The following is a 17,748-nucleotide window of genomic DNA, read 5'->3' as shown; positions in this document are numbered from 1 at the left end:
TACAGTGCTCCTTTAGCTCTGCCATCTGCAGATAGCTTAAGTGTTAACCAGCTCAGTGCCTCTTTGGTACCCAGGTTCTTGTCTGGAGTCCAGGAAGAATCAGGTCATATGGACAAGTTGAAGGATAGTAAATGTGGAGGATCTTATTGCTGGATGGAGGTGGCTCTCAGTGAGATGAATGGGGAGCTGGAAAGGGGCTGGAGTGTTTCCACAGAAAAATAGACATAATTATGACAAAATTCAAAAACAAATCATATTGAAACAGGGCAGAATACTTTTTATCAGACTCATCCTCCTGTTGATACAAATAATAAACTGTGAGCACATGTTTAGAAATCTGCTTTAAGACATGGGAGAGTAACAAAACAAGCAAAAGATAAAAGAGAATCAACCTTCAAAAGAAAGGAACCACACTGTGTGAAATCCATGTTTATACAGCTTTTCCCCTGAAACCATGCCCCAGGCTGACGAATGTGGGGCGGCAAAACTTCTGTAGAAACTGACATTTTATTGGCCTGAGGAGTCAGATCATGGAGTTTGATTCTTCCAGAGTTCCTGGAAATTTCAGAAGTGAGCCATAGCAGAAACTCGACACCTGAGTGTAAACATCCCCAGCTTGATCCCTGAACTACAAATGTACAGGTTAAATACCAAGGAGTGCAGAAAGAAAAAATAGCTAGAAGCTGGGGGAAAGAAAAATGAACTGAAATTTTAGTTACTGTCCACCATATAAAAGTCAGTGTTTGGAGTTTGAGTCCAGCCTGTTGGGGAGTGTGGGGGTAGTAAGCACATTAGGTTTTCCATAAAAATCTCAAGAGGCTTATACCTTAAGAGTAAAGGATAAGTCACAAGAATAAGGGATTCCCCTTGGGTTAAGGGAAAACCTAAAACAGGCTCACCCTAATGACACATAAAACCAATTCTCCACATATTCTGGGTGATATGTTAGTCATATAACTGCCTACCAAACCGAACTCAACATTCTTTGGGGGAGATAGCAGAATCTAGAGTCTCTATGGTGCATCATTCAAAATATCTAATATATAGTAAAATATTACTAGACATGAGAAGAAACAGGAAAATGTGATCATTATTAAGAGAAAAACATTTGTCAATAGAAACAGAGCAGTAAAAGTCTCAAATGTCGGCCTAAAAGATAATTTGTATAAATAACTATAATTAATGTATTTAAAAGTTCATAAGAAATAGCCCAAAACTGGAAACAGCCAAAATATCCTACAATAGATGAATGGTTAAACAAACTGTGGTATATTCATACTATGGAGTACTAGTCCAATAAAAAAGAAATGAGCTATTGATACACACAAAAACTTGGATGTCTCTCAAGGGCATTAGATTGAGTGAAAAAAGCCAGTATTAAAAGGTTATAATACTGTATTATTCCATTTATATAACACTCTTGAAATAACAAAATTATAGAGATGAAGAACAGATTCGTGGGTGCCAGGAGTTAGTGATAGTGGGGAAGGATGTGGATGGTTGTGACTGATTATAAAGAAGTAGTGTGAGGGAGATCATTGCAGTGATGGAATAGTTCTGTAACTTAATTGGAATGCTTGTTACATGAATCTATATATCCAATAAAATTACACAGAACTGTACACACTTTATGTCAATGTCACTTTCCTGATTTTCATATTATATCATAGTTATGTAAGATGTAATCAGTTGGAGAATCTGAGTAGGGGAGTACATGGGGCCCCTCTGCTCTATCTTCACAACTTTCTGGGAATCTATAATAATTTCCAAATAAAAAGTTTCAAATAAAGTCCATAGGAAAAATTGATATGGTATATGAAGAAATGGGGAGTTTCAGAAGATAACTGAAAGTATAAAAGTGGGACAATGGAAATCACAGAATTTAAATTTTTATTAGATGAATTAACATCACATTGTATACAACAGAAAAAAGGATTAGCGAAATTGAAGGTCATATTGGGCTTTTCTCAATTTCTCAATTGTAGCAGTTCTTACCATAAATGCTACTACTTTGGGGTTGCCTTAATAGATACCCTTACTCTTGATTTATTATTTGGTATCTTTGTTAATTGTTCTCATGGGATCCTGTGCTTTTCCACAATAGGACTTCCATGATAGTGAGTATATGTTTATTTGTATAATTATATTTTAAAATCTGTTTCTCTTATTAAGCTACAGCTTCCCAATTATACACCCCAGAGCCCTTGTCTATTACATTTATTGTTCTTTCCTTAGTAGCTAAAAGGTAGATACCAAATAAGTACTTGTTAAATGAATGAATTAATTAATTGATAAATACTGGAGAATTGTTCTCCATTTAAGATGTTTTTAGAAACCACACAAATCATTCAGTGTTACATTATGTTTTATAAAATTCTTACATATTCATAATAAGTAAGAAAAAGAGACTATACTCCACTTCAGCTTCTGCTCCAGACTGTCTTACTGTTCCTATCATTTTTATTTTCAAAGAAAAAATTAAGTATGCTTTACATCAACCTCTGCTGTTCTTTTTGAATCACAGTGCCATATAACATCACATGTAATCTTCAAAGGAGCATTATGGCTAAGATTTTGAAATGGCATTGTTCGTCTGGGACTGCCCAAGGTTCATTGTCTCATGCCAAGGAAATCAAGGACGCAGTCACACAAGGAGTGAGGTTAAGAGCAGAGGTTTAGTAGGCGAAAGAAAGAGAAACACTCTCTCCTGCAGAGAGAGGGCTCCCAAGCGGGTCTTCTGGTCTGTGGTGAAATGCAATAGGTTTTATAGTTGAATAAGAGGAGGCAGTGTCTGATTTACATAGGGCATGAAAGATTAGTCAGACCAGGTCTGCCATTTGCATAAGGCTCAAAAAACTGGTTAAGGCTAGATGTGCCATTTGCATAGTGTGTGAAAGAGCTGGCCACCCCACTCTAATTTTTTATTATGCAAATGGGTTCTCTACCTGGATGGCGCCATGTTGCCTGCTTCTCTGTACTGTACACGGGATGACAAAGGAAAGAGAAGATGGAGCCTTCATGTTGAACATACCTGGCTTCCAGGTAGCCCTTTTCTACTGGCACAGCTGCCAGCATTCACCGTGAAAGCTTCCAACTTCCTTACCTATGTCTACAGCTTGATTTTTCAGGCTGCTGTTTGTTAGAAAAGAAACGATTTGGGGGGCTGTTTTTTGCTAAAACAGAAATTCCGCCAAGGATTCTGTTGTCCTTACTATCTGTCTAAATAATTTCTTTCTATCTCCTGTATCAATTTTATAAACTTCTTCATATTTAGGTGGGATAATAATACAGCATTACCATTTCATGCAAGTTATAATCATCCCTGCACCTGCTTAGGTTTTGTAGTTCCTAACTTTCTTATCCTCTTCTAAAACCAAAAGCCCAGATGGATAATATGTCAATAACGAAGCAAGTATTTGCTTCATCTATTCAATGTGTCATTTCAGCAGTTACATTCATAATGCAAACTGTGTGGTATTTTAAATTGCTACCCGCCAGTTAAACTCAAAAATATAAAAAGGACTATTAATTTTTTTAAATATAATGGTTGGATGATCCTCTACTTTCAGATGCTTGTAAACAGTTAAATTTAAATGACATCTGTGCCCTGGTCCCAAACAATTTTCATTTGAGGGATTTCCTCAGTATTTGCCTTGGTTCACTGGAGCATAGAGTGGCCTTGTTCAGTTATTACACATTACTTTTGATAGCTCTGGCTGGGCAGCCAGGTCAAGGGGTATTTGTACTGAAGCTTCAGGAGTGCTTGCTTTGTCTTGATTTATATTTCCTCCAGCTGCTCTGAAGCATCTTTTTATATCAGTGCAGATGCTAGATCCAGACATTAGGAGAGTTTCAACCTCTAAGGTGATAAAGACTGTAGATTCATAAGCCCCTCAGGCGTCATTTGAAACTAGAGATGGTATTTAGAGTTTTGAAAGATAGATTTCACAGTACGAGGCCGGGCGCGGTGGCTCAAGCCTGTAATCCCAGCACTTTGGGAGGCCGAGACGGGCGGATCACGAGGTCAGGAGATCGAGACCATCCTGTCTAACCCGGTGAAACCCCGTCTCTACTAAAAATACAAAAAAAAAAAAAACTAGCCGGGCGTAGTGGCGGGCGCCTGTAGTCCCAGCTACTCGGGAGGCTGAGGCAGGAGAATGGCGAGAACCCGGGCGGAGCTTGCAGTGAGCCGAGATCGCGCCACCGCACTCCAGCCTGGGTGACTGAGCAAGACTCCGTCTCAAAAAAAAAAAAAAAAAAAAAGAGATTTCACAGTACGACTAGGCTTTAAGTAAACTACCTCTGGGCCACTTTTATACTCATCTGGAACTTTTTCAGTTGTATATACTAGCCACAATGCCTGTCCATTTGCAAATAAATGAAATGGCTGAAATTGTAGCTTGGGTGGTCTGTGAGCAGATACCGATTCAGTCATTCTGTGTCACAGGGGACACCAGAGGATATCTGCCAAAGATTCATACTGTGAATCCTGAGTATCTGAGATATGTCTTAGTTAATCTAGAAAGTTTATTTTGCCAAGGTTGAGGACGTGTGCCTTTGACACAGCCTCATTAAGTCCCATCGACATATGCCCAAGGTGGTCAGAGCACAGCTTTATACATTTTAGGGAGACATGAGACATCAATCAACATATGTAAGATGAACATTTGTTCGATCTGGAAAGGAGAGACAATTCGAGGCAGGCAGAGGGCTTCCAGGTCACAGGTAGATAAGAGACAAATGGTTGCATTCTTTTGAGTTTCTGATTAGCCTCTCCAAAGAAGGCAATCAGATATGCATTTACCTCAGTGAGCAGAGGGGTGACTTTGAATAGAATGGGAGGCAGGTGTACCTAAGCAGTTCCCAGTTTGACTTTTGCCTTTAGCTTAGTGATTTTGGGGCCCCAAGATTTATTTTCCTTTCACAATACCAAATATGTGGCTGCATCCCCAATAGTCAAGAAATAGATTTTTTCCCCTTAGAATCAGATATTAGTATTTTGATCTGGCCTCTTCTCTCCCATTCCTGTTCTCCATCGTGAGTCACCCAAACACTTACAGACAAGTTTCTAAATGTGAATCAGCTCTGTATTGTGGTTAATTCCAGGATGCAATGTGCAGGTGGAGGTGGGCATTGTAAAGGTATACAGCTCTGTCTTTAGGTCCAGCTTGAAACAGCTCCATATCTGTCAGTCTTTGAGCCTGGGACTTCAGACCAACTGGAAAACTCATCCTGCCTTTGATGAGTTTCTACTGACAGCCTGTGTTGATAGTTCATGAACTTCTTTATTCCTCAAACCCCTGGCCAAATCTGGCTTCGTTCACTTTTTGTTCTCTAGCCTTGATTTAATACTATCCTATCTCCAGTCTTCAGAAGTCTAATTTTCCTTTTCAGGAATCTCTGTCTTTTATTTTCTATTTTTTTCTCTACCCAGATATCTAGATCTCTTTTGGTGAACAAGAAAGAAGTCTACTTTATTTAACTAGTTTAAGAATAAAAGAGGAGGGAAAGGGATTTATTGGTCCACACGACTAGAAAGGTTGCAGCATAGTCCTAGTTTCACATGTGCTGTTCCAGGTGCCCAAACAATTTGTCAGAAGTATCTCTCTTCATCTCTTAATTCTGCTTTCTTTTATATTGACTTTGTTTTGACCCTTCCCTCATGGTGGTCCCAAAGTTCCAAGCTTATAGTGTCAAATCTCTTTGACCCTAGCACAAAATTATTTCTTATATCTAATAGTTCTAATTTAAAAAGGCCCAGGATTGAGTCTTTTTGCAGAGACTTGTCATATTTTCACGCAGAAGTCAATTCTTCTCACCAGGAAGATGGAAAATGCTAAATGCCCAGGTCTGGATCACACACGTGTCCCTAGAACCTAGAAGATGCAATCAGGCATACTTCAACCATATGAACCAAAAGAATATCAGGGCATTATCATCACAGGAAGGTAGAATGGAATCAGATAGGTCAAACTAATAGGCATCCACCACTACCTACTAGGACGCTTGGGATGTTTGGGTGGAATACAGACTAGGAGGATCAATCTAAAATGAGATGAACTCAAACTGGTGTTTTTAGCAAGCTTCCCAATTCATTCAGATATACCTCAATGTCTGAGAACCACAACCCTAGAGATCCTAGAGATTCTAGCCACCTCTGCAGGTGTCCTTGGCCATTGAAACTCAGAGTTCAGAGAGATGGCTCAAAGTGTAAGTTTCAGATTTCCCCATTCTGCAGACATTTACTCAGCAAAATGTATCTTAGGCTCAGTTCTGGAAAAGCAAGGAGGACATACTGAGTAGTGATGAATAACAAAAAAGCACCTGCCCTCCTGGAGCTTATATTCCAGTTGAGGTAATTGATAAATATGTGAATAAACACACGATATAATGGCAGATGATGATAAATATGGTAAAGAAAATGATGAGAAGCTAGCCAGGTAACAATGTGGGCAAGAAACAGCATTGCACAAGAGAAGCATAGCAGGTGAGAATGCCCTGTGGACTTAGGAGCATCAAGAGACAGCCAAAATAAGGCTGGTGTGGCTGGTGCAGTGCTCAAAAGCAGCCTGGTAGGAAATGAGAGCTGAGGTACCCACAGGAACCAAACCACATGGTGCTTTTTGGACTAGGGTAAGAAATTTGGAATTCATTCTATGTTTTGGAAAGTAACTAGAAGATACACACAGAGTAAACAGACGATATAAATAGACATCATTTATTTTACTTTCTCTTTTTCTTTTTTTTTTTTTTTTTAAAGACAGAGTCTCCCTCTATCACCTAGGTTGGAGTGCAGTGGTGCAATCTCGATTCACTGCAACATCTGCCTTCTGGGTTCAAACACTTTTCATGCCTCAGCCTCCCTGAGTAGTTGGGACTACAGGCGCCTGCCACCACACCCGGCTAATTTTTGTATTTTTAGTAGAGATGGGGTTTCGCCATGTTGGCCAGGCTGGTTTAGAACTCCTGACCTCAGGTGATCAGCCCACCTCGGCCTCCCAGAGTGCTGGGATTACCTGCGTGAGCTGCTGCACCCGGCCCGTTTTGCATTTTTCTTTTTTCTTTGAGATGGAGTCTCACTCTGTCGCCCTGTTTTACATTGTTAAATGATCACTCGAGCTTCTATGCAGAGAAAGGACCACAGGGCAACATTTCTGGAAAGAGGAAGATCACTTAAGATGCAAGAGGTGATGGTGGAAAGAAGAAGACATGGAATACACCTGCTATGTGCTCATAGATACTAAAAAAAGAAAGAAAAAAGTGAACAGAATCAGGATGTATTTAAAAGTAGAGCAATTTGGACCTGCTAAAACATAGAATGGGAGAAATAAGGAAAAGAAAGGAATCCAGGATAAATGTATCTACCTGAGTAATGTTCCGGAAAATTGCCAGTTGTTTCGTTTTATTTTTGTTTTTCTTTTTTTCCTTTTCTATTTCCTGGATAATATAATTTATTTGTCTTAGATTTATGTAAATTTGCACTTAATCTTCTGTTCCTTCTCAAAATGATAATAAAGTTTCCACTTCTGCCACAAGCTTTCAGGATATGCAAAGAGACATGCAAACCATCACCAGAACCTCCCATCTCCTCCCCGCATAAAAGGTTTCAGGAATTCCAGGCTAAGAGATTAGGGTTCGGCAGCCCTGGTGAGAGCAAATGACTGACAGCAACAGCCAATACAGTACATTCTATTAGAGGGATGGGAAGATGAATGCTGGGTTGTTGCAACTGTGTGTTCTCTACAAGGGAAGGCAGCGGTTTGCACCGGTTGGCTTCATTAAGTAGAGTGTAGGCTTCTTGAGGGCAGTGAATTAGCTTATTCTGTAGCCAGCCCCACTTCACTTGGTTTCCTGCTCTGTGCTTCAGAACCACTCAGTAAATACGAACCTAATTGAATTGGCTAGCAAGTGCAAAGTAGATTGAGCCCAGAGGTATTCCTCGACAGGGCTTTAAAACTGCCACTGAAAACAAGATTATATTTTATTCCAATTACTAAAATAAGTTCAGCTATATTTATATATTGAAAATATCCACAGCAGTTCAATTCTGTGAGTGGCAACATTTTTCACAGCCTAAGGCACTCACTGAGGATGTTGAGGCAGAGAGGAGAGAGTGAGTGAGATGGAAGGGGTGGAAGAAAGGCTGAACCCAAGTCAGAAAATAAATCTGCACATTCGCTTCAGATTTATGCTAAGGAAAGAAATAGTACAGCCATCACATCAGTGTTCTCCGGACTTCAGTCATTTGAGAATCACCCTATGATTTTTGGCATGCCTTTTGTATCAGTCAGGGCTCTTCAGAGAAACAGAACCCATAGGAATAGAACCAACATACAAATAATAAGAGGTTTATTTTAAGGAATCATTTCTTGCAATTGTGGAAGCTGGCAAGTCCAAAATCTGTCAGGCAGGTTGCAGGGTGGAAACTCAGATGAGAGTTGATGTTGCAATCTTTAGCCTGAAATCTGCAGGGCATGTTGGAAACTTGGCCAACGTTTCTACAGTACCGTGTGGAGACAGAATTTCTTCTTTTCCTGGAAACCTCAGTTTTTGCTCACAATGCTTTCAATCAATAGCATGAGGCCCACTCACAATATCAAGTGTAATCTCCTTTACTTACAGTAACTGTAAATGCCAATCACATCTACAGAATACCTTCTCAGCAACATCTAAACTAGTGTTTGACCTAACTGGAAACCACAGCCTAGCCAAGTTGACACACAAAATTAACCACTATACCCAATGTATTTATCCCCATTCATTCATTTCAAAGATATTTATTGAATGCTTCTATATGCCAAGTACTTTTCTTGGCTTTGGGGAAACGGCTGTGAATAATACAACATCCCTGCCCCCTTGGAGTAACATTCTAATGGGACACTCAGTGGAAGGAACAAGTTGGATGGAAAGAGAGAAGATCAAGAGTTCTGCTCTGGCCATTTTGAGATTTAGATGCCTCTAAACATCCATGCAGCACTATCCTTTAGGTACTTCTGTAGTAAGGTCCAGGAGAAAATAAGGAAATGTGAATTACTTTAGATTTTTCCCTTGTCATAATGAAATGTGAGCATGAATATAATGTTAAGAAAAATATGCACAAAATCACCAACTGGTCATATTTTCCTAAATACATTACAAGATACATGCAGCTGTTTTACTTTCTTCATAATGTTACCTGATTTTTAAAAAACTAATTTTAGGAGGAGAGATGGTATTGACCATTTTCCTCCATAACAACGTGAACACCAGTATTTCAAGACCCTTATCTGTTTTGCTCACCACCATCTTCCCAGGATTGTTGTGTCATCAGAGTTAGAATTTAAAAACCAGATAACGGGGTTTATAAACAGTGCACTGGAGGAAGGAAGAAAAGTGTTCGCCAGCCAGAAGCTGGATTGTCCCTGCCATCTCAGGTCTTTATGAAGTAAAATTCCAGGCCTTTCTTTACATGAGAGCCCCTGTAAGACTTGTCTGGGATCAGCAGGCCTTAAGGCTGGGTGTCATGACCTTCAGGAAGGAGATGAGAGAAAGGCTCGGCAGGCAAGAAGAAGGTGGACATCGTGGTTGCAGGAGAGCAAACTTCAAAGAGGCTCTTGGAAAGGGCACTGACAACCTGCATTTGAAAGAGGTCATAGTATTTGTCCAGTAAAACATTTAGAATCAATAGCGGGTCAGGGTTCCAGTGTTTGTACAGGAGACTGTAACATCAAGAGGCTTTATTTGTTGAGATCTCTGAATTTATAAAACGAGGGACATGATGTTCTATTGCTTATGGCGGGGCTGATGTCTTCATCAGTGTCTGGAACAGTGCCTAAGGCATAGTAGGCACTCAGTAAACATTGATTGAATAAATGAGTGAGTGAATGCATGAACTACTATTAACATTTTAAATGATTATCCATGATCCACCTAAAATTGCCTTTTGCAGCCAGGAAATATGCCTGTTTAATAAGGAGTAGAGTGAGAGTGAAATATTGCCAAGCCCTTGGGGCTGCAGAACTAAACTGCATTCTCTGCTCCCCTTTACTGGTCATCTATCTGAAGTGGAAGAGGAAGGGTTTCTTGATTGGCCCTCCTGAAGCCTTATTCATAATTACATTCATTTTCTCTAAATTTAGGTTCAATGACACTCTACAGTTTAAAAAAGAGAATCCATTATGTTGGTTTGAGGAATGTATGATTAATATACTGTAGTCATTCCTTCTAATCAGAAACAGACTTACCTCCCCGGTCACTGGAACTGATGAACAACTGCAGACTTTACCCAAAAGCACAGCAGTATTCAACATGCACCCTCTCAGTAAGTAGATCAGAGACAGAAAACTCCAGAAGGCACAGAGCCTAGAATGCCTGCTTCCTTCTTCTAAATATACCTGCCACATAGATCAGTGGGGAGCAGTGAGAGGGGAGAAGGAGAAAAGCAGTTGTACATGTTCCTCCCTTAGATTCTCTCCTGGGGCTTAGAGTGGGCATTCCCATACTTGAGGGCACTGTGAGGAGTGGGGAATAATTATCCCACAGGATAGTTCTTTCAACATCAGCAACTTTTGAAAAAAATCTGCTGGTCTCTACCTGCCTTAGAAATTCAGTATGTTAACAATTTTAATTTGCCTCACTTCCTTCTGACTCAAGGTTTAAAAACCTTCAATCTGGATTGTGCTCAACTCAGATATAGATACTTTGATATGTCTTTATTAATTAAGCAGCATTTAATCACTGCAGATGTTGGGTCAATGTACAACATGACTTCTTGCTCCCTCTGATGATATGAAGAAATAAGAGCCCTTTTTCCATGGATATTATTTTTGGAAAGCTGTGTCAGCTTCAGATATAAGAATAACTTAGATGCCCTGATATGGTTGAGGCAAAGGGAAAGCCACTCTTCTCCAAGGGGAATGGGTTACAGCAGAACCAACAAGAAACTTGTGGATATCAGTAGTGGTATGGCTACCACATGTATACCTTACCCGACAGCAGAAAGCTGGAGGGTGAGGGTAAAGTATCACACTGTAGAAGAAATGCATGAGCATGTACACACACACACACACACACACACACACACACACACAGACAGACAGTCTGTTAACATCAGCCTTTAGGAAAAGTCCTACACTGGGTAAGAAAGAAAATGGAAGTAGGCAAGAATTGTTATATAGCTACTTTAAAAATTTTCCTGAAAAATAACATGGTAATGTTGATGTAACTCTATAGTAATGAAATCAGCTTTCATGGATAGTTGCAAAACTAGATCCATTATCTTAAATGTCAAACCACTTAATGCTATGATTTCTAGCTCAGTGACAGAGAATATTGAGGGATTTGCACATACTGGTAAACTTCATGCAATCGTTAGGCACACATGAATCTGCACCAAGGTTAACCAACATAGGTTAATAAAATGTACCTTGTTAACCCTGACTTCTGTTTAATTAGGAGCATCTGTATGCTTCACTAGCCGATAAATTCTAGCAATTTTGTTTACTTAGAAAGATTCATAATAATGTAGCTTAATGATGCATAGAATGCAGATCACATGATTCCATTTTACAAGCATTTTTTCAGAATGCTATGTCCTCCACCTGGAATGTTCTCCATAATCAAAAACTGTCAACGATTGAAAGCCAACCCTTGAGATTACCTAATGAAAACCTTCCATTTATGGATAACAGAACTGAGACGCAGACTTATCCAAGGCCATTTCTGAGTAGATAATAAAACTAGAATAATAACATAGCTTTCAACTCTCAATTTTTGTTCTGTCCTCTACCCATCTTTTAAAACTCAATGCAAGCCCCGCTATTACAAGAAGGCTTCTGTGACCCCCCCAGTGATTTCTCACTTTGATGAATCCCTAATCATGATATATATTATGCTATTTAGAATTTGATTAAAAACTTGTCACTCCCAATATTATGCTGCACTCATATATCTCTAAGAATGTAATGATCTCTTATGGACAAAATTCATATTTTCTGATTATCTTAGCTATTCCAAAGTACCTAACAAAATCATGTGCTCCAGTCCTTATCTTATAACATACTTCTCCCTCCTTTAAGGAATTCAAGCATTTTGGTCCTCATCACTTCAACCCTACCATCCTCAGTAATGTCAACTTTCATGTACATGACTTTTTCAATTATAGACATACACTAGAGGACAGAGACTGCATCTAGCTCATTATTCCCAACGACCTTCACCGTCACCTGGCCTCAAGTCTCAAGCAAACATTAGTACATGTTCCCATTGCTCAGAAATATTCTACCTCCCATATCTCCATGTGTAAAATTCCCATTTCTGAATGTAGCCTGTTATCCTTCCATATCTTTGACTTCCTCACTCACTCCCATAGAATTTGCCATCCTCAATCCTTCTCCTTTTCCTGTCTACTGTGTCTCTTCCAGCTTCACTTGACACCCTATCCTGATATGTTTGAGCTAATGCTTTTATTTCTTTTCTTCCTTTGACCTGCAAACTTTTGAAAAGGAGACTCCATATAAACTCCCTTCTCCTCCTTGCTACCAATTCAGTCTTTAATCCGTTGAAATTCAGGTTCTGCTTCAGCTCTTATTCTAAGACCACAAATGGTCTTACTGATAAATCTGTGAGCCTTCTTCATTCCCCCTGTTCTCTCTGAAACACTATTGACCATTCTCTCCTTCTGGATACCCTTCTCCCTCCTTGAGTTTCTCTTCATAGCATTCTGTTATTTGTTCTCTACCTCTATAGTTTCTCTGTGTCTCTTTCACTGACTGCATAGGTGCCTCCCACTCCTAAAATAATCTCAGCCCCAACATTATCCCAGTCATCATCACATATACATTACTTGCTGGACACCACCACAAGGATGCCTAACATATATCACAAATTCAACCTAAACAGCAAACTCTTTTTTTCCACCCTATACACGCAACACACACCAGACACCCCATTTCGCTGATGACAATGTAATCCTTTCAGCCTAACAGGCTGACAGTTTCCAGATCACCTTCCCTTCCTTGTGCTACAAATCTAATCAGTTGCCAAATCAATTTCATTTCTATTTTAAACATTTTTCAAAAGCTCCTCTTTAGTGTAGTTTTCCTTTTCTTTCTGCTACATTGTCCTAGTCCAGGCCCTCATTATGTAGCCCCTGAGCACCCCAATAGCTCTGGTTGGGAAAATAGGACTGAAACCTAAAGTCAACATCAACACAAAGTAATATATGCTAAAGGATATGTGAAAGGGAAAAAAAAAAAAAAAAACAGATCCCTAACTGGCTATGCAAAAGTGCAAAAGTCAGATCTGGACACAGATATGTTTCATCTGACCGGAAAATCATTTTTACACTATTGAGCCAACTTTAAGGGAAGACAAAATAAAAATCAATATGTTCAGGTTTTCTGGTAAAGGGGGTGATCTGGCAACATTAGGGTCTAGTCCATTCAGTGTAGCTGTCAACCGGAGCTGAGTTGCAGTCTCCTCCTTAGACATCTGCTCTCCAAGGCCCCATAGGCATCACCATTCCCTAACTTCACTCAATTACTTACTCTCACCTGGCCCTACTCAGTCATGCTTCTTGGTCCCTGTAGGTGGCCGAGTTTGTAAATTCTGTTGTAAAAGTCAGTGCTAAGGGTTTTTGATGGTAAGGATGCTCATTGTGCTCAGCGTATATCCTTGACACCTAACACTTTATCTCTCACGCAGTAAGCACTCAATAAATGTTGGGAGAAAGTTTTGGAGGTGACTGTGGGCAGGCAAAGTACAAAGGCACACAAAGAAAACAGGATTTAAATTGAGCCTTGGCCAAAACAGGTGGATTTGATTAACATACAAAGAGAGAGAAAATAATATTTGAGACAAAGAATATTCTGTGTTTTAATCCCAAATTTGGTACTGCTGTTTAATCTTATTGTTTAATTTACTTAACTTCTTTGAGCCTTGGTTTCCCTGTCTGCTGAATTAGGATAACATATATGTCATAGTGTTGTTATAACTAAGGTAAATTGCTCAGTAAGATTCAATTACTGAAATACTGGAATTATTGAGATAAATTACACAGTAGAATTCAATAAATAGTAGTTATTAACAACAAAATAATAATAATAATAACTCCCTGAATAAAGCCACCAATAGAGGTATATGGTCAGGGCATGTGGGTAGCCCAATTAGACCGAAGCAAAATGCTTCACAGAGGGAAATAATGATAGATAAAAAAGGAGAGAGAGATGACAGAAACCAGAGTCGGTTGCCATTTCTCTCTCCAGCCAACTCAAATCTTAAAGCTAACAAATGCATCACTGAATTTCCTATGGTGTGTAACAAAGGCCAAGGACTGTGACCTGGTCCTCCCAGTAGAAAGTGCTTTGAATCAGATACACATAGGTTCTAATATCAGGGCTGGCACTTACTAGCTGAGTAAACGAGCCAGATTGTTAACTGTTCTAAATCTCAGTTGCCTTATCTATAAAATGGGGATGGATGGCCTTTTAAAATAGGGTTGCTGTATTAAACAAGTAATATATATGCTAGACTCATGGTGGAAACTCAATAAATCTTAGTTCTTTAAACTGTACTACGGTTGTACCATCATGTGCTATCTATCCTCTGTCCCTTTCTTTTCTTTCTCTCCTGTTTGTATTTGCCACCCATGTTTTTCTCTATCTCTTCTTTGCCAGGCTCTTTTGCCTCCTTACCTATACCTAGTGTGTTAGGTGTTTACTAAGATTAATCTCATTCAAAAGCATTTATAGAACCCTTACTGTAAGTCAGGTACTATGCTAATACACATGTTAGCACAGCTCCCTCTACTGGCCTTGGAAGTACTTCAAGCTCATTTTCATGTATGAGTCACGTTCCTTCCAGGTAAATCAGTTCGCAAAGTATATCAGCTTGAAGTTAAACAAGGCCACATCCTGAGCTAAACTATGCTCACATTTTCTGTAGTTCCAAAAGAGTATGTGTGGGCATAACATAGAGAAGAACCAGGAAACCTGCGATAGGTATCACTGGAACTGCAGGAAGCATTTGTGAACAACAGTAGAGGAACAAAAGTTAAAGGACAGCCAGGCATATCCTTTGACCCATTAATTATATCTGTCAATTTCACCTGAGGAAATAATTATGGATATGCACAAAGATTTAACTATAAAATATTCCTTCTAGACTTGTCTGTAAGACTACAAAAGTAAAACAAACCTTAACATCTAACAACAGATTAATTCAATTGTGGTTTACTCATGTAAGCTATTAATGAAGCGTGTCACAGAGGAATATTCATTAACAAGGAAAGATGCCCAGGCTGTATTATTAACTGAGAAAAGCAGGTTGCAAGACAAAATATATGAATGAACCTGTGTTTGTAAGTATATATGAATAGAGAAAATTCTGGAAGTCAAGCGAGATGTTAATGATTGACTCTGAAGGTGGGATTATGAATTTTTTACTTTTTGTTTTGTGTTTCTAGCTTTGTTTCCATGTACCACTTTTATAACAAGAAGAAATATACACACGCGCACACACACACTAGTGTTCTGTGAGTGGAGACAGATGACAGCTGGAAAACTAGCAAGGTGGATGGATGATGATTAGATAAATAGATAGATAGATAGATAGATAGATAGATAGATAGATAGATAGATAGATAGACAGACAGACAGACAAGGTAGATAGATGCATGGCCAGCTGGATGGATGGATGGATGGATGGATGGATGGATGGATGGATGGATGGATGGATGGATGGATAGAGAGATAAGAGAGATAGAGAGATAGACAGACAGATAGATAGATTAGATATAGATAGATAGATAGATAGATAGATAGATAGATAGATAGATAGATAGATAGATAGATGGATGATCTCCACACGGGAGGCACATCAAGCCAGATGTTTAGGGAGACAATGTTTAATGAGGCTTATGGGGTATCATTAGTAACAGGTTAATGAAAACAGGCAAAGGTCCTGCAACTTGTGTCGGAGCCTGTTCTTTTTGCCATCAGGTCGACGCCCACGGTAACATTCTCCTCAGCACCCTGGAAATCCGGAATGAGACGAGTGGCTCGGAAGTGCTCACGAGCGTGAGTGACCCCAAGGCCACCATGTACTCCTATGACAGCGCCAGCATCCAGTACCGCAAGCCTCTGAGCAGCCGTGAGGCCTATGGGCGCACCCTGGACCGGCACGGGGTGCCCAGCAAGGGGCGCATCCGCAGGCGCGCCTCCCAGCTCAAAGTCAAGATCCCCGACTTGACTGACGTGAATTCCATAGACAAGTGGTCCCGAATGTTTTTCCCCATCACTTTTTCTCTTTTTAATGTCGTTTATTGGCTTTACTATGTACACTGAAGTCTGTTCTAATGGTTCCATTTAGACTACTTTCCTCTTCTATTGTTTTTTAACCTTACAGGTCCCCAACAGCGATACTGCTGTTTCTTGAGGTAAGAGATTCAGCCATCCAATCGGTTTTAGGTCTTGCATATCAGTTTTATTACTGCACCATGTTTACTTCAAAAAGACAAAAAAAATATTTTTTTCCAGTCTACCTTGGTCCAGGTTATCGGCTCTGTAAGAGCTCTATTAATTGCCATGTTTACAAACAAACAAACAAAAAGAGAGAAGTTAAATAGGTAGATCTTTAGCAGTCTTTTCTAGTTGCCCTGAATTTTACTGATTTATTTTTTAGGGAAAATGAAAAGAGGACCTTGCTGTCCACCTGCACTACTTCCTGGTAAACTGTAACAATCTTATGCTGCCAAAAAAAACCCAAAAAACAAAAAAACAAACAAAAACAAACAAACAAAAAAAAACAAAAAACAAAAAAACAATTTCCAGGATCTCAGAAGAAAAAAACAAAGCCATTGATAAGTTACGGATTTCCAGGAAGAAGGCAACAGAAAAAGGAGCTTAGAAAGGGAAAGAAGAGTCCCTTCTATCCTTAAGTTCTCCCGTGTCCGTTGTAAAAGGGCTCCACAGCTCCATAGAAGAGGAAAGGAAGGGCAAGTGCTAGTCAAGGTTACACAATACCAACCTGCCATCTTCACCGCACCATTAAGCTGGATATTCTGAAACATGCTTCTTTCTCAGACTTTCCGGCAAATTTTAAATTAACATTAGAATCCAACCTGGTCGACCTGGTAGCCATTGAGAACATTTTTCTTTTCTTCTTGAGAATAAGGAGGCAATGGGAGGGAATGACCATTTTTCTAACTGGCCATTTCAAACATGCAGCCCTGAATTCATCTCATCAGTCTGGAACCCCCTGATGCTGTGCCAGGAAGCCATGCCACCCCAGTTCCATAGTTCCTGCTCCAGAGAGTGTGGGAGGAAGGGGATGGTGAGCAATTTTTGCTTGAGAAAAATATTGCGCTTGCCATTAGGAAGGCAAGATTTATGTGCTGTGAAAAGGGTGCCTGGGCAGTTATCTGAACTGCCAAATCTTAAATCAAATAGTATATATTTCTTTGCCTTCTAGAGAGCAGTATCCAATGGTGACAGGCTAGTCACACAGGCCTCAGCTGCCACTTTATGGCTCTGCTCTCTGAGCTCTGCATTCCAGACTGGAATTAATGCTTTGGAAAATACACAAACACCCATGTTGGTGTCATTCCCCTTCAGGACCAGATTTCCATTTTAAAGAAAATCTTGAAAATAGCAGAACTACAGATAAAAACAAGAGCAATGACAAAAGCAGTGGAGCTTCCAACACGTGCACGAGTCCCTAAAGAACAGACCCTGTCTACACTCATTAATCACTGTCATTGCTCCTCTGCCT

The 17,748-nt window shown here is 39.7% G+C and overlaps 1 protein-coding gene across 1 annotated transcript in view; it reads left to right on the top strand.

Moving 5' to 3' along the window:
• Positions 1 to 16,724, top strand: part of GABRB1 (gamma-aminobutyric acid (GABA) A receptor, beta 1) — a 262,575-nt gene extending 245,851 nt beyond the window's left edge. The window contains exon 6 of the mRNA XM_011975036.1: positions 15,978 to 16,724. Coding sequence (XP_011830426.1) covers positions 15,978 to 16,322 — 345 coding nt within the window. The 3' untranslated portion in view covers positions 16,323 to 16,724. The remainder of the gene's footprint in view (positions 1 to 15,977) is intronic.
• The last annotated feature ends 1,024 nt before the right edge of the window (positions 16,725 to 17,748 follow it).

This window comes from Mandrillus leucophaeus, unplaced genomic scaffold (genome assembly GCF_000951045.1).
Source record: "Mandrillus leucophaeus isolate KB7577 unplaced genomic scaffold, Mleu.le_1.0 Scaffold1504, whole genome shotgun sequence".
Classification (NCBI taxonomy): Eukaryota; Metazoa; Chordata; class Mammalia; order Primates; family Cercopithecidae; genus Mandrillus; species Mandrillus leucophaeus.
Note: the sequence above shows the minus strand (reverse complement) of the source record. Positions and strands in the feature narration are given on the sequence as shown.